The sequence below is a fragment of the Bos indicus x Bos taurus genome, chromosome 20, assembly GCF_003369695.1.
Source record: "Bos indicus x Bos taurus breed Angus x Brahman F1 hybrid chromosome 20, Bos_hybrid_MaternalHap_v2.0, whole genome shotgun sequence".
Classification (NCBI taxonomy): Eukaryota; Metazoa; Chordata; class Mammalia; order Artiodactyla; family Bovidae; genus Bos; species Bos indicus x Bos taurus.
Window position 1 is genome coordinate 4610320 of NC_040095.1, and position 21877 is coordinate 4632196.

Consider the following 21877-nt stretch of genomic DNA (forward strand, 5'->3'; position numbering starts at 1 on the left):
TGAGCAGTCTCCTCTCAGGCTGCAGTCAGTGGGCTTCTCGTTTCGATGGTTTGTCTGATTGGGGAGCACAGGCTGTAGGTGCAGGGGCTTCGGTAGCCGTGGCGGCAGGCTCAGTACTTGGGGCTCCGGGGCTCTGGAGCACTGGCGTGGTAGCTGTGGCCCACGGGCTTAGTCGCTCTGCGGCGTGTGAAACCTTCCCAGAGCAGGGAGTGACTCTGTGTCTCCTGCGTGAGCAGGCGGTTCTTCACCAGTGAGCCACCAGGGAAGCCTGTATGCAACTGTGTTTTTCTTGTTTCTTTGAAATTTGATCATTTATCCTATTTACAAAATATCTGCCTGAAACCTGCAGACGGAATTCAAATTCCAAATAGTTTACATACCTTATTCTACACAGGGGTGTGATTCTGTAATACATTTAATTTGAAATTCAAAGGGACCTTTACTGTTTGGCACTATACATATAGTTTCTTGAACATACCTCGTTTATAGTAAGACATGCCCAAAGAAACTAGATTTCCTAAACAAAGCTATGTTTTGAAATAGTCATAGGCTTTTGAATTGCCTTCTGTTTGTGGCATTCTTCCCTCTTTCCAGTTTGTTCTAGTCCAAGGTTAGATTCCATGGGGTGTACCTTGTTTGAGTTCTGAATAAATCAGGATCTCTGCCAGAACAGCCAGCTTGTGTTACTAGTTCAGCAGAGGAAAGCCTGAATGCTCTAAATACGGTTCCCTCTCTGAGGCGCAAGATCACTTTTGTTTCTTAAGCAGACAGGCCTTTTAGTTACTACTCTATACCTTCTCTTGGTCTTAGATTAGTTGTTAATTTGAGTTATGTTGTAGCTTACCCTAAGTCACAGAACTCACATCTTCAGAGTAAATTAGAAATTTAGTATTATATTGTGAAGGTGCAAGCACTTGACTAATTGTAAATCTTACCTGCAGAGTGACAGAGAAAAAGAAATGTTGACCAGGAGACCAGAAGACCTTAATTCTGCTACGTTGAGTAATATTTGACCTGATTATGTTATAGTATGGTTTGCTGAATTTTTGAATATGATGATGCTGTGTGTGAAAATTTGCAATGAAGAATAAGAAAAATGTATTATTATCAGTGATTTTTAAAAATTATTTTTTTAAATAACTGTATTTGTGTATTTATTTTTGACGGTGCTGGGTCTTCATGACTGTCCTAGGGCTCTGGTTGCAGCGGGCGGGGCTGCTCTTCTTTGAGGCTAGAGGGCTTCTCACTGCGGAGGCTGCTCTTGTTGCGGAGCACAGGCTCTAAGGCGCTATAATCATGGGTTTTTCTATTTCTCTTTAAAAGAAAGATCCTTGTTTGTTTCATATGTTTTACAGCTCTGTTATTAGAAGGATGCATATATATGATTGTCATATGTCTTCTGATGAATTAACATTTCTAACATTATCAGATATCTTTATCCTTGGTAATACTCGTTAACTCAATTTTTACTCCGTCTTATTTGTATCAGTAATTGTACTGCTTTTCCTGTGTTCATTATATCTGTCTCTTTATATTTAGAACATGCCCTTTTGAAGACGGTATACTGCTTGGGTTTACTATTTCTTCTATTTTGACTGTCTTTGCCTTTTGGCAAAGGGATATTCCTTACACAATTAATGTAAGTAATGTATCGATTATAGCTAGGTTTGGGTTCACTGTTCATTGTTTTCTGTTTGGCTCAACTCATTTGTGCTCCTCTGTCCTTTTATGCATTCCTTTAAGTTAAGGGAATATTTTGAGTATTCTGTTTTAATTCCTCCAGGACATTTAGCTATTCTTTTGTATTTTTCTCCCCCTCCCCTTTATTTTATGTATTTATTTTTATTTTTAAAATTTTTTCTGTGCTGGATCTTCACTGCAAGTAGACTGTCTCTAGCTGTGGGCTTTGTGGGGGCTTCTCTTGCTGTGGCGCTCAGGGTTAGCAGTTGTGGCATGGAGGCTCTCTGGGCAGGCTCTCTAGTTACTGGATGTGGGATCTTAGTTGCTGGACCAGGGATCAAGCCCATGTCCCTTGCTTTGGAAGGTGGATTTTTAACCACTGGGCGTCCAGGGAAGTCCCCATTCTCATTTTTGAAGGATTTTTTTTTTCTTTCAGCCAGTTTTAAAGGTGCTCTTCCATTATCATCTGTCCTCCATTATCTGCTGAGAACTCAGCTGTAATTTGAATAATTGTTCCTTATGCATTCTTTGTGCTCTGAATGTTATCAAGATTTTCTCTTTATTTTTGCTTTTCAGTATAAATTCTGCTATGATGTGCATAGGTGTGGTTTTGTTTGAATTTATTCTGGTTGGGTTTGCTGAGCTATTGGATCTTAACTGTTTTCCACCAAATTTGAGAAAATTTCAGTCTATATTCTTTTTTTTTTTTTTTTGCTCTATTCATTCTCCTTCTGAGACTACAATTCCACATATGGTAGACTTTGATTTTCTTTTCAATGTTTTTTCCTGTTTCTCCAGATTGGATAAGTTCTGTTGATTTTTCATCAGGTTCACTATTTCTCCTATCGTCTCCAACCTATGGTAAACCCATCCAAATATTCTTCAGTTCATATAGTAAACTTTTTTGTTCTAGAATTTTTATTTGGTTCTTTATTGATGTTTTAATTTAGTTGCTGAGATTCTCAATCTGTTCATTCTTTATAGCCAATTTGTCTTCTAAGTCTTTAAACATATTTATAATGCTGTTTTGTTTTGTGTTTATTCTAGAACAATAAACGCCTTTATTACATGAGCTAGCATAGGAAGGAGGAGGATTTATTTGCCTTTCTGTGCCTTGATTTCCCTCACATAGAACTCTAGCTCCTTGCCCTCTAGCACGCAGCCATTTGTAGGCCAGATTTGGGCTTTCCTCATCTGCAATGCAGGAGACCCTGGTTCGATTCCTGAGTCAGGAAGATCTGTTGGAGAAGAGATAGGCTACCCACTCCAATAATCTTGGGTGGGTAAATCCCGGGTGGCTCAGCTGGTAAAGAATCCACCTGCAATTGGGAGACCTGAGTTTGATCCCTGGGCCAGAAAGATCCCCCTGGAGAAGGGAAAGGCTACCCACTCCAATATTCTGGCCTGGAGAATTCCATGAACTGTATAGTCCATGGGGTCCCAAAGAGTTGGACATGACTGAACGACTTTCACTTTCACTTTCTGCTTAAGAGACATTACCTTTTGGAGGGGTGCACCTCATATGCATTTGGCATGGGGAAGTTTCCTGACTAGGGATCGAACCTGTGCCCCCTGCTGTGGAAGCACAGAGTCTTAACCACTGGACTGCCAGGGAAGTCAGAGAAACATTACCTTTTAACTGCAGCTTCTATATAATTTTGGACTCAGCTTCTGTCGATTCCTTTGTCCTTGACTGTTGATTATATTTCTTGGGTTCTTTTGCCTGTGTATTTTTTACTAAATGCTAGATATTGAATCTAGCTAGATATTTACTAAAGCTAGATACAGATCACTGGGAAAGACCCAATGCTGGGAAAGATTGAGGGCAAAAGGAGAACGGGGCAGCCGAGGATGAGATGGTTAGATAGCATCACGGACATGAATCTGAGCAAACTCTGGGAGATTGTGAAGGACAGGGGAGCCTGGTTGCAAAGAGTCAGACATGACTTAACGACTGAGCAACAACAAGATATTGTAGAATTCTGGATTCTACTTAAATTATTAATTGATCACCTTAAACCTGTGGAAGGTTGGTTTTACCCTTTGTTGGGGTAGATCTATTTCAGTTTTGCCCTTAGAGTGAGTTCTCCATTAAGATGTGGCCCTTCTGGGGTTTCAGTGGAAAGTTTGAGGTGTTTCAAGCCCCTCTAACTTCAGACTCCAAGTTCTCTTTCTCTGTCACACACAGCAGCAGCAGTTTCTGCTCTGTCTTTTCGGCCCTCAGGGTGTTTTCCACCAGCACTTGGCATTTGCATGCTTGCTTCCGGGATGAGCCAAGGAGTTAAGGGGAATTTAAACATGTTTTGGGACCCTTGTGACATCTTTTTTGAGGTTTCCCCTCTTAATTTCCAACTGCTCTGCCAGCTCTGAACTTACCTTTTGATACCTCAAGTCAAGAAGACTGCAGTGTTTTGCTTGAGCGTCACATAGACTGGACAGTGTCCTCTGGGGAAATGCTGTATAAAAGTTCCTTGTTTCTTTCAAGGATTGAATCTCTTCAGACTCTACCTGCTTTGGACACTCTCTAGTACCATCAATTAGTTATTTTTTTGTATTTTGTTCAGAGTTTATAATTACTGTCTATAGAATGAGTCTGATACCAGCTGCTGCTGCTAAGTCGCTTCAGTCGTGTCCGACTCTGTGTGACCCCATAGACGGCAGCCCACCAGGCTCCCCCGTCCCTGGGATTCTCCAGGCAAGAACACTGGAGTGGGTTGCCATTTCCTTCTCCAGTGCATGCGAATGAAAAGTGAAAGTGAAGTTGCTCAGTTGTTTCCGACTCTTAGCGACCCCATGGACTGTAGCCACCAGGCTCCTCCATCCATGGGATTTTCAAGGCAAGAGCACTGGAGTGGGGTGCCACTGCCTTCTCCGCTGATATAAGCTACTTATTACCAAAACCAGAACATTACCTATTGACTTTTTTTTCTGTTCAAGTATTATAGTTTTTCATTTCTGTAGAAGTTCTTTTTGCTGTTATTATAGTTCGTTTTCCTTTCCTGTCTTCCCCTTTCTTTCGCCTCTTCCTTTCTTTTCCCTGCATATATTTTAAGTGTATCTTATTTCTTAAAAAATAGTAGGCAGTTTATTTATAGTCTGTATCTGATAATTCCATTATCTGAAGTCCTCGCAGGTTTATATCTGCTTTTGCTGTCTCTCACTCATGGTGCCTTGTTTCCATATGCATTTAGTTATATTTGACTGTCATGTGTTCATTTTCCCTATAGATGTTTGTTTGCTTTTTGGCTGCGCCTTGTGGCTTGCAGGATCTTAGTTCCCTTACCAGAGGTTGAACCTGGGCTCTGGGCAGTGAAAAAAGCACGGAGTCTAACCACCAGACCACCAAGGAATCCCCTGTTTTCTCTAGTTTTATTTGTTTGACTTCTTTGAGGCCTGGTATGAAGGTGGGCTCCTCCAGAAAGGATTTACATTGCTTCTACCAGGTGCCTAAGGCCATCAGCAGAGTGTCATTAAATTAAATAAAATTCTCAGTATATTCTTTTTTAAAACCATTGGCTTCTCTGGTGGCTCAGCAGTAAAGAATCCCCCTGCCAGTGCAGGAGATGCAGGTTTGATTCCTGGGTCAGGAAGATTCCCCTGGAGAAGGAAATGGCAAACTGCTCCAGTATTCTTATCTGGAGAATCCCGTAGACAGAGGAGCCTAGTGAGCTACAGTCCAGGGGCTCACAAAAGAGTTGGACACAACTTAGTGACTAAACAAACAAAAAAACAGCAAGTATGAATTTGAGCTGGCAGACTTTCATGAAGACTAATTCTCTGGGCAGTGTTTTTCTCCCTCCTGCTTGGTATTGGTCTCTGAGACAGTGTATTTTCCTAGCATTCTACTCAGGGGTGTTCTTTGATTTATTTATCCTTCCCTTCAGACAGAGAGAACGCTTTGGGGTCTTAGCTTTTTAGGGGGTATGCATGAAACTTTTGTTAGACCCTCTACCTTGAATGGGCCCTGAGCTTTGTCTACCGTTTTTCATGTCCTGTGAGGTCTGAAAACAGAAGCACAAGTTAATCTGGGTTAGTATATGCTCTCAGAGTATGGAAAGCAACCTGTAGTCACTTTATTTCCCTCTGAGGAGTATTTGCCTTCGCTTAGTTTTTTTGGTCTGAGACTTGCTTACATTTCTCTCGTGGATGTGTGTGAAGTATTAGGATGTCTTGACTTGTTGATAGTGGAAAGGAAATCTAGGTATCTGGCCCAGCATATTATTATTATGTACTTTATGAGAAAATCTGTTTATCTTATTCTGACCATATAATCTTTTTATTTATAATTTGGCAGATAAGAGAATTTGAACTGAAAGGCCTAGTATAGAAAGTATGGAAGTAAAAAGGAAAGATAATTCAAATTCAGAGCTGTCAAAAATAGGGCATATTCCTATTTTGCCCTGTAGTAGTGAAAGGGCCGTAGCAGAGATAGTTGGCTTCAGACTAATGGAAACTAAGTTTGTAGCTTCTCTGGATCTTGGGGTCCTCTTCCAGACTCCCATGACTGTGGAAGAATAGCGTTCTGTTTCCTTGGCTGGGTTTCAGTTTGGGGCTGCCCTCAGCTCATGGATGCCATCCACATTCCTTGCCCTTCCATTGTCAAAGCTAGCAAGAGAGAATCTTCCTTTCTGCCCGGTCCTTCTCATCCTCTAGCAGCCTGGGTTCAGTAGGAGGTAGAAACCATACAGTAGATTAAACACAGGAAGTTTACTGTAACTGTGCACAGTGGCAGAAGAGCAACCATAAGAGAGAAGGGAACTCTGCCTGGCACCTGAGGGCTCAGGGGAGACAAGGACGGGCACAGACAACTGGGAGAGGGTCCAGACCTTGTTGGAGAAGGCATAGTTCAGCCCACCAGAGAGCGGAGAAATTCATTGGTTTGGCCAGGCTGGAGTTGGCCTGGAGTTGCTGGGCAAACACTTGGCCATGCTCCAGAGTACAGGCAGGAGAGCGGGCATGGGAGATCAGTGACCTGGGTGTGTGTTGGGAATCCTTGCGACCCTATGAGCAGAAGGACCTTGAAGCATGTAGTCCAAGCAGGGGCTCTGGTTTCCATGTTGAGAGGGCTGCAGAAAGGTTATTTCCAGGCCTCGCCTCTACCTCGAAGAATGACCGTGCCCTGGGCTAGAGCCTTGCAGGTTCCACCAGGTGGCCTCACACCCACTCCCCCAGCTTCTGGCCCTTGCCTGCCGTGCCCCTCCAGCGCCGTCTGCTGAGGAAGCTTGACATCATGCTCACTTTAAAGGAGAAAAAGGAACTCATTTGTTTACTACAGAGCTCTTATTACAGGGTGCATTACAAGATAACTGGCAATAAATTAATAAATGGTATATGCACTCCATATGTCCTTGGTCAGGAAGACTCCTGTCTCTTTTAGGAGCTCACCTGATTAGGTCAAGCCCACTCAGTAATTTCTCTTCCTTTTCTCTTTTTTTAATCGAAATACGGGCTTCCCAGGTGGCTCAACGGTGAAGAATACCCCTGCCAGTGCAGGAGATGCAGGTTCGATCTCTGGGTCAGGAAGATCCTCTGGAGCAGGAAATGGCAACCCAGTCCAGTATTCTTGCCTGGAAGATCCCCTGGCAGACTATAGTTCATGAGGTCACAAAAAGTCAGACACAGCTGAGCACACATACAGTTGATTTCTAGTGTTTTAGGTGTACGGCAAAGTGACTCAGTTATACCTGCACGTACATATATTCTTTTTCAGATTATTTTGCATTGTAAGTTACTACAAGATGTTGACTATAGTTTCCTGTGCTATGTATTAATAGTAGTTCCTTGCTGATTATCTATTTTACATATAATAGTGTGTATCTGTTAAGCTCTTAATTTATCCCTCTCCTCCTTTCCCCTTTGGTAACCATACGCTTGTTTTCTGTTTATGAGTTTATTTCTGTTTTGCAAAGCAGTTCCTGCGTATAAACTTTTAGATTCCTGTGTATCATACTAAGTAAGTCTGACTGACTTAGTATGATAACTTCCAGGTCCCTCCACGTTGCTGCACATGGCATCATTTCATTCTTTTTTATGGCCGAATAATATTTGTGTGTGTGTGTACCACATCTTCTTTATCCATTTATCTGTTGATGGAAATTTCCCTTTCTTAAAGCGAGCTATATATATATATTTTTTTGAGGTATAGTGGATGTATAATACTATGTTTCAGGTGTACAGCATGGTGATTCATAATGTTTAAAGGTTACATTTCATTTATAGTTATTATCAAATGCTGGCCATATTCCCTGTGTTGTAGAGTACATCCCTGTAGCTAATTTTGTACATAATGGTTTGTATGTCTTAATTCCCTACCTTTGTAATGCCCCTCCCCTCCCCTCTCCCCACTGGTAACCACTGTTTTGTTCTCTGTATCTGTGAGTCTGTTTCTGTTTTATATTCACTAGTTCGTTTTATTTTTTAAATTCCACCTGTAAGTGATGCCCAGTATTTGTCTCTCCCTGTCAAGGCAGCTGTATCTTACAGCATAATCTAATCATGGCGGTGTTCTCCCATCATATCCGCCACCCCCTGTTTATACAGGTGTATATGCAAGGGGATGGGAATTTGGGGGCACTGTCTTAGACTTCTGCCTCATGCAGGCTGGGTGGGGGTGGGAGAGGAGGTGGAGATGAGCATGACTCAGTGCTGCCTGAGAAACTCCTCAGTAGAGTAAAATAGGTTGTATTTCATTCTGTGGCTTGAATACAGTTTTAGCTGTCTCACAGAGAAAGAGAAGAAATGACTAGTATTTATTGAACATCTATTTGTCAGCTACTACAAGAGCACTTTCGTTTATTATTCCTTTGGTTCTTAACATCTTAGGGCAGGGATTATTATCTTCGTTTTACACAGAGGAAAACTGAGGCTCGGGGTTGAAGGTCAGGTACATAGAGTCACTCCACTTATTTTTATTAATATTTATTTATTTGGCCACACCAGGTCTTAGTTGCAACATACAGGATCTTTATTTGTGGCCCGCGAACTCTTAGTTGCAGGCGTGTGGCATCTAGTTCCCTGACCATCCACTAATTTTTGATGTAGTTAAAATTGAATCTAACCCTATCTAATACTGAATTCCATGCTTTCTAATAGTATCTAATAACATCACTGCCCTTGAAAGAATTTGCGTCACTGGACTGGAATGAGGGTGTTTGACAGAAGTCATCTCAGTAGAGACAGGGCAAGTCACGTCTCTGCTGCCTCTTAAGGGGCCCTTGCTGCAGGGAACGCGGAAGGGAAGCCCTAGCCCGGCTCCCCTTTTCCGACAGGGAAGCTGAGCCGCTGTCTGCTTGACCTGAGCGTCACCGGGAAATAGCCATGCCTCTGTTCCCTGTTCTCTTATCTGAATGTGGAACAGAAGAACAAAGCAGGATTTTGAGCGAGCTCGGTATAGCCTTTTCTGTGGGGAGGAGGTATTTTGTGCTTGAAGAATTCTAATGACCAAGAGTTGAGCTCATGATCAGTGGCCAGGAGTGTTTGTAGATGAATACCCTATTCCTCTCTCTTCCAAAAGCAGGCTCCCACCACTCTTGGTTTCTCTCTCATAAGCTCCTGAACCCCGGGGTGGGGGTGGGGGCGGGGCCCCTCGACCGAGATTCCTTTTGGCACCCTTCGGGCCGACATTGGAGCGTGGCATTCATAAAGAATTGTGGGATAAAAGAGGAACTCTAAGCTGCCCGATGTGTTTCGTCTGTAATGCCCCATGGAAGCAACCCAGTATCATGGGACTCAAGTCCTGAGTTCCCTTTCCAGCTCTTTCCCTGTTCGCCACGGGAGTATTAAGCTCCCTAGGACATAGTTTCTTTATTGTTAAAATGAGGGAGGTGAACTTGACCTCTGGTCCATTCCAGCGCCACTGTTGTCTGAAAGATGTTACTGCTGTCGCTTCCCCGGTAGTTTGAATAAGCTCAGAAGGTTAGTTATTAGGCTGGACTTCAGGTTGTGGAGACATGTGGTACAGTTTGGGCAAATATGAAGAGTACATTTAGTTCTCTTTTCTTGGACACATGAAGTAATAGATTCATTGGAATATGAGCTCTTTCTCCACCCACTTCCATCAATTCAGAGTGGGGTTTTTGTTGTTGTTGTTTTTTTTTTTAAATCCTTCGAGTTCTCCACTGTGTTTATGAGCTTGAAAGAAAAATCTGAAGTCAGGCAGTAACCAGAAGGGCAGGCACAGAACTCAGCTGGTTACAAGGGAGAAAAATTCCACCACGAAATTTCAAATGAACTGACCTGGGCTGTTTCCCAAGGAATTTTCTTGAACTTTGGTTTGTTGTGGTGGTGATTGTTTTAAGTAAGCTGTTTTGCTTGACTTGAAACATTAAAAATAGTCTGTAAAATTAAATTCAAAAAAGTTTCTGAATACTGATCTGAGCAAGCAGAGGGGACTTCATTCTTGCTTCTGGATATTTCTTTTTCACCTCAGGTACCAAAGGCTCAGTGGTGGACCTCACCAATAGATAGCAGATGGATTCTGTTTCCTTAACTCCCAGACAGTTTAGATTTAGCTAAACTGATGCCTTCTGAACTGCTGTCAGGTAAAGTATTTCAGAAGGTAACTTTTGTAGTAGGAACATTCATCCCGACCTGATGATGAGTTCAGGAGCTGCTACCACTTAATTAGTATCAACCACAGGCGAATGTCTCATCTCTCTCTTCTCAGTTTCCTTAACCATGTTGTGGGAAAATTAAAGGTCATTTGTGAAGTAGAACATGATTTTTTTCTTTAAAGCTCTCTGGCTGTTTATAACATTCAGTCAGAATCAAGAGGCATTGCTGTCCTTCATCGTACAAAGTGCTGGGAGATGGTTGTTTTTATTAAGTATTATACATTTTTGGTAAAGAGAAGAGACAGAGGCGAGGCTCTAACATGTTTTTATTTAGCATTTCTAAGCATTGGCCAGTATTTCAGTCTGAAAGGACGGACACTGTTTGTACTGCTTCCATTGCCTGCTGGGATCGGGAAAGCCCTGGGTCTGTGTGGAATTTTCCATGACTGTCAGCTCCGCGTCGTTCGTGCTCTCTGTGGCCACAGCTCTCCAGTGTGTCTGCCTTTGTGCCCTCCTCTCTCTTTTTCTCAGAGAGATGGTAAACCTCAGCTACAAGGCCGCATGTTTTGTTTGTGTCAAATACTGGAGTTCTAAGGACAGATGAGAGAATCTCCTCTGAATTAACTTTTTGTTTATAAAGTGAGTCAGCTTGAGGTAGCTCTCTTGGCCCAGTGTCCTCAGGTGTCACATTTCCTGTCACAGAACCGCTTTCTGTTGGGGTAGGGTTGGGAGGGCTGGTACCTTCTTTCTTTCTGTAGGTAAAGCTGCTAGAGCTGGTGTGTGTAGACTCTTCAGCAGTCTGATGGTCAGGGATCAGCATCAGCTTATTGATCCTTTGATTGGGAGAGTTCTAAAAATTACAGCAAATGGAAGAAAAGAGATCTAACCAGACTGTGGCCTGGTTGCGTTTGGCTACTTCCTCTCTTCTAGGGGAATTTAAAGTCCTAAAATAGCAGAAAGAGACTACTGTAGCAGGTTATCTACTTTCCTTAGAAAGCAATTCCTAGGATCCCATGCAGACAGGACAGTGATGTCAGATTAGGATGCTGAAATCCATCCTCTAGGATCTGTAGCAGATAGAGTCTGGGCTTGGGTACCAGACACCCTCCCCGTAAATGAGAGCAATTTATTTCTAATTTAAACAAAAACTCATGTATTTTGAAAAGGAATTAAAGGCACTGTGTGTTCTGCTTCATTCTGGGCTCCCCTGTAGCAGTACCTTCCTGGAAAGGCCTTCCTGCGCACCCCATCACAGGAGTACTGCCTCCATCATTCTCTACTCCTTCGCCTCACCATATTTCCTTCCTGATGCTGTATTCTGTAAGCTTTGCGAGGGCGGTGCCATTTCATTTTCTTCTTGTGTGTGCTGAGGCCACCGTAAATATTTATTTAATGAAGTAAACCATGGAATGGTTTGAATGGCCAGACGTTAGCCTGCTCTCTTTCTGTTGAGTCGTATGAGTTCTTTATATATTTTCAATATTAGCCCCTTATCAGATGTATGATTTACTCTTTATTTTTGTTCTTTGCTTTGGTCTGAGTTCAGTGATTTTCACATTTCACTGGGTATGTGGGTTCCTGTATCAGATAGAAGAGCACTTATTCAGAACTTTGTGAATGGTAGAAGAAAACTTTAAAGTTGGTTTGGGGCTATGTGTTGTTTTTCACTTCTAACCCTGAAGTAAGGACGTAACACCATCATACGTCCTCCGTAATCGAGTCTGATACAGGGGAATACCTTATTACTTCAGATCTGAAGTAAGCAAGGGCAGTTAGAAGCCCATTTGGTTCAGCTCCACTGGGGCCCCACAGATATGTAACACATTTTAGTGGTGATGATAATGAGAAAAGGGGTGCTCAAGTGGCACATTGGAATTGGGAGATGGTGGGCTGAGGTTTAACCCTGGCTGTACCAGTAAAAATGGGTGTGTTGTACTTCCCTGACAGTCCAATGGTTAAGAAGCGCCTGCCAATGCAGGGGACACAGGTTCGATCCCTGGTTTGGGCAGATCCCACATGCCACGGGGCCGCTAAGCCCGTGAGCTGCAACCACTGAAGCCCTTGTGCCTGCGAGCACAAGTCGAGAAGCCACTGCGATGAGAGGCCTGTGCGCCACAACTGGAGAGCAATCTCCACTCACAGCAGCGAAGATCCAGGGCAGTCAGTAAATAAATAGATAAAAGATTTTTAAAGTATGGGTGTGTCATATTGGTTGTGGGTCTTAGCATTTGGAGAATGGATAAAGTAAACTGATTTTTCCTGAACCCAGAAGTTATGATTTTGACAAACTGAGATTAGGCAAAAACACTCTTGAATGACAGTGTCATATGAATTCAGGAGATCTTGAATACTTGGAAAGGGAATTAAGAATATGAGTGAAAAGATCAGAGGCATGCTATGATGAAGCTTCATTGGTGTGTCAATAATGTATCAAAATGAAGACAGGATTTGGTCTGTGAAGCCTTTTTTTTTTTTAATAAGGTATTCTCCCATTAAACATGATGTGTTTTATGAACTTTAAATGTATTGAAAATATGGTCTGAACAGAATAGATTTAAATTCTACCAAAGCACTCTCCTCGTCCTAACTTATAATGGTCCTATTCCAGCATGACTTCACCACTTTTTGTTGTGCTTCCTTCCCCGTTATTTTTTAGTTGGCTGATTGCAATTCTGGCCCAACTCAACCCTCTCTTTGGACCACAGTTGAAAAATGAAACCATCTGGTACCTCAAGTATCATTGGCCTTGAGGAAGAAGACCTGCTCACTGGTACTCAGTCATTGAGGTGACTATGCCCTTGACCTTTTCCCATCAGTGTTGTCAGTCGGTCAGCTAGAGTCTGCCTGGACTTTTCCTTCTTTTAACACTTGGCAAGGGCAGGCTGCTCAGAAAGCAAACACAACTGAATAGCAGAAATAGAACTTAGGCCATTCACTCTACCAAAGGATTTATCCACAAGATTTTTAAAAATTGTATTCTTACCCAGAATATTTTTGAATTACTTTTGCATGTGGTCTTTCGGGCACAGATCAAGAACATGACTATTTATACTTGGTATTTCGAGATTCAGCAACTTGAAGTGGCAGACAGATTTTAGATGAAGGGTATCTGTGAATGCTTTGGCAGAGAGAGACAGATACGTTTTGAAAATTGGTCTTAAAATTGCAGGTTTCCTGAGCATCAGAGAAGTGAGGAGTGGTGTAGTGGAAAGATTTATTCACTGGCCAAGAGTCAGAAAACTTCTCATGTCATTTGTTCCTCTATCTCCATTTTGTTAAATGGAGGTTAGTGCTAAATGCTTCCCTAGATTCAGGTTCAGCTTTTTTGGCAAGCATACTTAAATGGTTCTGTGAACTTCATATTGCCTTATATCAGGAGGCACACAGTGCTTGGCTCTCTGGTCTTTGCCAAGGTGCTGGATTCTGATCCCTCCAGGTGAAGAGGTCTCTGTCAACCTTTATCCAGTGATTTTTATCCATTGATGATCTTAGCCTGCATTGCAGTAGAAATTGCAAAATGGAAATTTTTTACTTCTTTTATTACTCACATATTTGATTAGGTGAAAGATTTCTGTGGAAACAAACTTTTCTTCATCGACTAGGGTTATTTAGTAACCTTGACATATAGATCAGATAAGAAAAGCAGGATATATATTTAATTTTTTCTTTTAATTTTCAGAGTAAGATATTGGTGCCCAAGTTACTTCCAGGGAGTCCAATGGGGTTTTCTATTCTTTGCTTTTCAGTTGTAATCAGTACACATTTATCACCCTGTTTAGGTTCAGCTCTGTCTTGGGCCCCACGGGCACCTGTCTGGACCAGCGTCCGTGTCCTCGCGCTGTTAGTCTTTGGTAGTTCTGCTTCTGGCAACATCAAGGTGTCCTAGACCTCTCTTCTGTGTTTCTTCACCTGGAATCAGCTTTCCCTCCAGTTGCTTTCTAAATTTCTGACTGAAAGGATCCCTGGTTCATGAGTCAGTCCTCAAGCTTAGTTGACCCTTTTCTCCCCCTAGTGGAAGCAGTATTTTAAAACCATCTGATTGCTGGGTGCATTCATTTCTGGTAGGGTGGGTTGTTACTTCTAAGTCTTTACCATGGACAAAGCCAGAAAGTACACATTTTTATTAAAAAAAAAAAAAATCACAAGTTTATGTCGGTATTTCTAATTCACGTGTAACAGTACAGGGTTTTTATTTGACTTCTTTGGTTTTATACTTGAATTTCATTCACATATGCTGAAAATCTTGGTTCCTGAAGACTAGCTTACTGACTTTGATTATCCAGATGTTATAGGATATATAGGATTATCCTGTGTTTTATAGGACATATTAAACTATATATTATAGGGTAATCAAAGTGGTAATTAAGTAATATAAAGTATTTTAAAAATAACACCAATATATCTACTAATTATAAGGTTATCAAATGCAGTGTAGAATTTCTTTGCTGCTTTGTTTGAAAAACAAAATACTATTTTCTGAGGTTACTTGAAATAATTAGTTCATCTGGTGGTTATCATTTTGATATACAATTAGATTTAAATGATTTATTTTGTGTTCGGTTTATAGTAATTTTTTCTTTTTTATTTGCTACTTTTTTGGGAATATGTAGAACATTTCCAGAGTCAAAATTATAAATAAGATACATTCGTAGAAGTCTCTATCCTTGCAGTATTTCATTGTGCAGAGATAGCACATACATATGTATATGTCGGCATGCATGTCCATCCTCCCTTGACATACACAGGTGTTACAGGGGAGATGTCATATTACATTTGCTATTCTGTACCTTGCTGTCTTCACTGAAAAATATATCCCAGAGATGGCTCCTCCTATCCATGTATAGAGATCTTCCTCCATTCTTTGTATAGGCATTAATACCCCTTTGGATTATTTCCAGTCTTTTTGTTATTATTGATGATAAAGCCACAGTGCCATCCTGCATGTATTTCGTATTTTTGTGTTTTTACCAGTAATCTTTGGATTAGAGTCCTTGAAAATAGAATCTCTGAGTTAAAGGTATAAATTCTTCCTCTAGATCTTACTACATTCCCTTCTGTTGGGACTGTACTATTTTTACATTCCCACCAACAGTGTGTGAGAGTGCCCATTTCCTCATAGCTTGAATTTTTGGCATTCTGATAGGTAGGCAACTTTTTTTTTCTTAAAGTTTTGTCTGCCCAAAGGGGTTTTAATTCCCTTTTAATTAGATTTTCTTTTAATCTGATTCGTATGTGAGAGTGTGTGTGTGTGTAACTGCCTTTTTTGTTTTTTCCATCAAGTTGTATTTTCTGTCCTTCCTCTTAGCTATACTGACTATGAGGATATTGATTGGGTTTAAAGCTGAGAACCTCAGGCCTCAGAGTGGGATCTCGTTCTAGTGGAGACAGTCACTTACCTTCCTTTGAGCCTCATTTCCACCTTTTACCATAAGTAAATTGGGCCCTTCTACCCTGAATCATACTGTGTGGGGGGATCTGTTTCATTTGCCCATTCTTTTCATTTTCACATGTTTGTAACCCGGTGGATGAATTCCTAACACTTATACTCTGGTTCACAGCACAGACTAAGACCGCTTGAAACCCTTAGGTTACAGTTTGTTCCTTTGAAAGCAGAATGCCAGGAAACAGAGCTCGCCAGGCAGCCGTGGCCATGAGCGTCAGGTCGTGCTGATCCCACGTCTAAGGGAGTGATTGTGATAGCACCACAGCTCTAGGCATTTGGAATTATCACATCAGGAGATCTGATCTCTGCCTAACATTGGAGCAAACAAAACCCTTAAGATAGAACCTCACTTTTCTCTGGTAAAATTCAAAGAATGAGCTAAATAAAACCCTTTTAGAACTTTGAAGACATCTGGGATGATAAAAGAGTGCAGAAACCAGATTTAGACTTGTCCTCACCTGGTAAGGAAAAGTATTCAGTTCTGCACGTGACTCTTAAGAGGCCAGATTTGGACAGTAGGAGGTGTAAGCCAGGCATGGTATTCAGTGAGAAAAATGAGGAACAGTTATGGAAGCTATGGAATACTTTTATACAGATGAAATTGCGTTGATCTCAGACAGGACACTTACAGCTAGCCAGTCCTTTGTTACTTTAAACACTTTAATTGCCGTAGTTTGCTTTGATATGTTGATAGACTGAGCTATACCACATTATGTTTATTGGCTGGAAATTTTACCCAGTACTTCGAAGAACAATCCTCAGTCCATCTCTGCCCCCTGCCAGTCGAGGCTCTGCCTCTAGAGCCTCGATCCATGAGATACTTATGGGAACTATCACATCAAGTTTGCTATGTTTCCAATGTCCTATTTTCCTACAAAACTGTGGTGTTGGAGAAGACGTTTGAGAGTCCCTTGGACAGCAAGGAGATCAAACCAGTCCACCCTAAAGGAAATCAACCCTGAGTACTCACTGGAAGAACTGATGATGAAGCTGAAGCTCCAATACTTTGGCCACCTGATGCGAAAAGCTGACTTGACTCACTGGAAAAGATCCTGATGCTGAGAAAGACTAAAGGCAGGATGTGAAGAGGGCAACAGAGGATGAGATGGTTGGATGGCATCACCGACTCAATGGACATAAGTTTGAGCAAGCTCTGGGAGATGGTGAGGGACAGGGAAGCCTGACGTGTCCATGGGGTCACAGAGTCAGGCATGACTTATGACTGAACAGCATTTTCCTGCAGCTTTGGGGATGTGATACTTGTGTAGAGTCTACTCAGAGTGGCTTCAGACCACTGTTCTATAAGTTAGTTAGTTAACTACATCATGGTAATATATTTAGATGAGTCTATATAGTTTACCACAGTCCTAAAAGGGCAGGCATTCTATTTTATTACAAAGTCTGGACCAGAGAGGAACAGAGTATTGGTTATTAGGCCTCTGCCCTGAGGGAGCTGCTTTCTTATACATTCCAAAAATATTTGCATGTCACGAGATGGATAGCACTGTGATCCACCATGAGTGGGGATTTCAGAAGAATCTGTGGGCTCTAAAGGGGTTTGCGATCTATTGAGAGGTTGGAATTAAGCCATACTTGTGAGAAGTTTAAATAGTTCAAGGTGCTTTATGGTTAAGCCTGTCATAGTCTTCCCTGTCACTTAGGGTCAGAACCCATTCGATGGCTTCTTTCTCCTTTCTCTCCGTTGAATCCATTTGAGCCTGTTTTACCACTTGTCTGCCTGTCTATTCATTGTTTCTCTTTCTGGGACCCTAATTTCTGAACTGATCCCTGCAACTCTGAATTACTGCAGTGGCTACCTCTGTACTCGGGGTATCTACTAACCACTACCTTGTTTATCTTCCTGATACAGCACTTCCTGGAACACATCACTGCTTGCCCCAGAAACTCAGTAGTTCTGTATGAGCTACCGTAGGGCTTTTTTGTAGATCATGAGGTCTCTGATTCTAATGGGTACATGCTGTTTGGAATGCTGTATGTTACGTGTTGTAAGCACAACTTGTCAGGGTCACGAAGGTCCCATGCACCACAGAAGATAAGAATGACTGATCTGCAGATTCTGTCTCATTTTCTCACTCAGCGGTTGAGGCCTGCCACATCTGCCCTCAAACCACCTTCGCAGCCTCTCTTTTCACAACTTTCCTCAGTGACCTGCTGGTTCTAGCCACACTGTTTTTGTTTTCTCAAGCTAATTAGCTTTCCTTAGCTTTTCTTGCCTCTTACTATGCCCTTCACTAATTCAGAAGGCAAGTTAGTAAACACGCGACTCGGTGAGCATTGTCCTGGTGTCTGGTCCCCACTCACCCGTTCTCTTCGTTCTTTCTGATGTTTTCTCTTTGAATGTCCAGCTTGCAGATCCCTGCACTGTGTTTCCTGGCCACAGTGGCTTCACGGTGCTCTCTTCTGTCCTAAGAGTATTTGGCTCTGGAGGTTTTGCCATCCGTTCAGTGCATTGCCTGGAATTGTGAGGCACTCATGCCTTTAGTTTGATTAAATCCCTCTTGTAGTCAATCTCCTACAATAAATATATGCATTACACATTACAGTAAAGAAGGAATTATTTTGTGAATTTATCCGAAATGAAAAATTAAGGATAAAAATGATATCTATTCTTTGTTTAAAAAAATATATCCACTCCTTCTTCTCTGAGCAAATTTCTTGGTTCTAGCCTTAATATTTTTCTGTTGTTTTCATTCTCAATCTTAGCTGAAAGTAGCCTTGTGATTCCTTTATTTTACAAAATGAGAACATGGACCCTTTGGTCGAGTTCCCCAAAATGGCTATTTCATATCAGAGAGACGATTAGAATATATGCTTCTTTAATTCACTCCAAAATCAGACCACAAGTCTGTGCCACTGGACATAATGCTCACTCACATTGATCTTAAACTGGTATCACTGAGCTTGAGGGAAAATCATCCCCTCTCTCTACGTGGTTTTTCAGAAGTGAAGACTCGTTTTCCTCTTTTGTGGTTGTTCATTTGCCCAGAAGGCTCTAAACAATGAGGAAGTTTCACAGTATGCTCTTCATAGAAATTAACACACACGCACAATCTGATTTCACTACTTCAAATATTCTCAAGAAAAATTAATAATCTGCCTGAAACTCAGATCTATGAAGAGGGCTGTTCCGCTGGCTTAAGTAGGAGAAGAGAAAATGATATCAGTTCAGAGGAAAGTTTTTCTGAAGGGCTTCCCTCATGACTCAGCGGTAAATCCACCTGCCCACTGCAGGAGATGTCGGTTCGATCCCTGGATCAGCAAGATCCCCTGGAGGAGGAAATGGCAACCCACTCCAGTATTCTTGTCTGGGAAGTCACATGGACAAAGGAGCCTGGCTGCTACAGTTCATGGGTTTGCAGAGTTGGACACTACTGGGTGGCCGAGCACGCACCCAAGGTTTTATGAAGCCGAGGAAGAAACTGGTAGCTCTGGCCATTACCCTACCTGGCCTGCTCTGGTGTTTTCCTTAATACATGGTAAAAAAAAAGCCCTCTAATGACATCTTCAGTTAACTGTCTCCAGTGTCCTGCCCTGGCGGGCCCCCAGCAGTCTAGTGCTTCCCACCATCCAGGAAAACTGGCCCACCCGGTTTGCTCCAGGAGGACTTAGCAGCAGTCTCCTGTCTGCTTCCAGGCACCTTGGCCCCGGGGCCTTGGGAAACCTATCATTTAATCACCCTGCACTGTGGATTCTCTTGGATGTGCCACTGGTTTGGAAAATCTCAAGAGTCCATCTGGTCTACCTATGGGTTTTTCAGCCTTCAATCTTTGTCAGATTTGCCTGCCACAACCACACCTCATCTGAATTTTAACTAGCCCTTCACTCCACCTGCACCTAAATAAACCTCTTGTTTTAGGTTTATCTAAATAAACAGCTTGTTTTCCCACTAACTCAGTGCTTGTGTGGAAATTACCTCTTAAAGACACTATTTGTTTAATTTTCTTTTCCTTTTTTTTTAATTTCAAAAGTAAGCATATGTGACTTTATAAAACATCAAATCAGCTTTACATGAAGGAGTTCATGAGACCACTGTGTGAAGATACCTATTTTAAATGCTTGCTAGCTCTGCAAAGGTGGTGTTGCAGCTTTAAACTTGTAGAAAAGTTCTCCTTTGTCACCTACACTTGGGGTGGCAAGAATGGTGAGCCATCTCGAGTACCAAGCAGCCTGCTGTTGAGGAGTTTGACATAGGGAAAGCCTGCCCGCCTGTGGGAGCCTGGCTTCCTTGTTGGAGGAAAAGTGCATATACAGGTTCTTGAAGGCCAAGTGAACTTGTCAGACCCCAGTGCGATTGGTTTCAGTCCCCTCCACTCTTCCTGCTTTCCGTAACACTGTCAACCAGGACTTGGGCTCCTCGGTTTAGCGTTGTCCTTGGTAGCTGGACTTCTTGTCACAGTCCTGCCGGAACCTTGCGTTTTAACTAAGCCCACTTTCATTCAGACATTTATGGAGCACCTGTATATAGGGTTGGCCAAAAAGTCTGTTTGGATTTTTCCACACCATCTTACAGAAAAACACGAACAGACCTTTTGGCCAATACAATATTTGAAATGATTAGCCTGGTTGACTTTCTTGGTGTTACCCTTTTGCTCTCCTGAGGATGGTGGAAAGGCCCAGTTACTGGAATGGTTTTGTTTTGCAGGTCACGGAGAGAACTCCTCTAGATGTAAAATCACCTCAGTACCCAGACCACCTCCTTGACGTGCCCACTGTGGCCACCAGCTGCCTTAAACGTTCACCCACATTTGAGTGCCTTTTTCTACAATGCTGTGTTTTTTCCTGTCACCTTTTTTACACTTTGAATGATGTGCCTCTTTGAGCTAAACTGTGCTGCCTCTGTAAAATCTTTATGTACTCTTCCGAGATGGAAAGTGCTGGTCTTCTGAGAAATACTGTTACTCTCTCCTTGGAACCGAAGGATTGGAAGATGGCTCCTGCCTGCTCACAACACGAGAATCAGCGGAGTGTTTAAAAAACTGTTACATGACAATAAGTCTCCAGTGGGGCAGTCAGTAGGAGAACACGTTTTCCAGGGAAAATCTGACCCACAGAATTATACCAAAGTATTTTCGGGTTGAATTTCTTATTTCTGCCATCTGTTGGAATAAATTATTTTTCTGCTTTCTGTGGAAACCTGGTTTTTGTGTTTGTTAAATAAGCTCATTTCTATCTCTAGATAAGGCCTTTCTGAAAAGTGATTTTGTACTTCCAATTTAGCTTGGATGGATCAACCTGGTTGTGTAGTTTGAGATGACTGAGGAATCTGGTAAGTACATTTCTAACCATCCAATAAACATCTCAGTGCTTGCTGTAGCCACTGGAGGAGTCAAAGAAGTGGATATTGGGTCCCTGCAAATTCAAGAGCTGGAAGGCTACTGGGAGGTAAGGTTGGTCTACATAGAACTAGAGATCAAGGCCGCGTTTCACCACTGTCCATAAACACGTAGTCGAGATGCTGAGCAGGTAGAGGGGCAGTACCAGCCACAGGGACAAACCAGAACCAGCAGCTCCTTGTACCATTCCCTGTCGGAAATGGGACGGAACAGTCACGTGGTTAAGGAGCCTGGGACGGGGACAGCGTTGTGTATTTTAGCAGTGGGCATCTCAATACTTCAGTAACTTGGGGACTATATTAGATTTAAGAAATTAAAAATGAAAATGGATCTAAATTTTCACCGACTCATGGCTCTTTGACAGCCAGCCAAGAATGGATTTCCTGTTTTGCAGTTTGTACTTTTCTTTTCCTCCAAAACTATCTGAACTCATTGCTTTGCTATTCTTATGACCAAAGAGAGTTTCAAGTTGATGTGACCCTCCTGCTTTCATTTCTTTCTTTTCCTTCTTTTCTTTCGTTTTGAACAGTTTTCCCTAAGAGGCAACTCCATCCTTTACATTTGCAGCAAACAGGCTTCTTTAGGTAATTTCATGGCATCCAGAAAACACTGAAGATTTGATGTCGAAGGACCATAGTAATACCTGCTACCCCGTCATTTTATTATAAATAAGGAATCTCAGCCCAGACAAGGAGGGTTGCCTGCCTGGTTTAAGGGAGCCGGTCAGCGGCAGACAAAGGAGGAGATGCGTGTTTTCTCATTTCCACTCTAGAGCACTGTTTCCTTGCTCCCGGCCTCTCTCATTGCTCCACTGGCCAGGAGCCGACTCTGGGGCTTGGGTGGGAGGG

At 42.2% G+C, this 21877-nt stretch overlaps 1 protein-coding gene across 2 annotated transcripts in view; it reads left to right on the forward strand.

Moving 5' to 3' along the window:
- Positions 1–20829, forward strand: part of ATP6V0E1 (ATPase H+ transporting V0 subunit e1) — a 30055-nt gene extending 9226 nt beyond the window's left edge. Inside the window, exons 3-5 of one of the 2 annotated variants that reach the window (XR_003507162.1) lie at positions 1540–1639; positions 12889–13018; positions 20339–20829. Coding sequence is in view for 1 of the 2 variants with exons in the window: in XM_027520092.1 (XP_027375893.1) it covers positions 12889–12982 (94 nt within the window). In the remaining variant the exon portion in view is untranslated. The remainder of the gene's footprint in view (positions 1–1539; positions 1640–12888; positions 13019–20338) is intronic. The other variant, XM_027520092.1, reaches the window with a different exon arrangement.
- The last annotated feature ends 1048 nt before the right edge of the window (positions 20830–21877 follow it).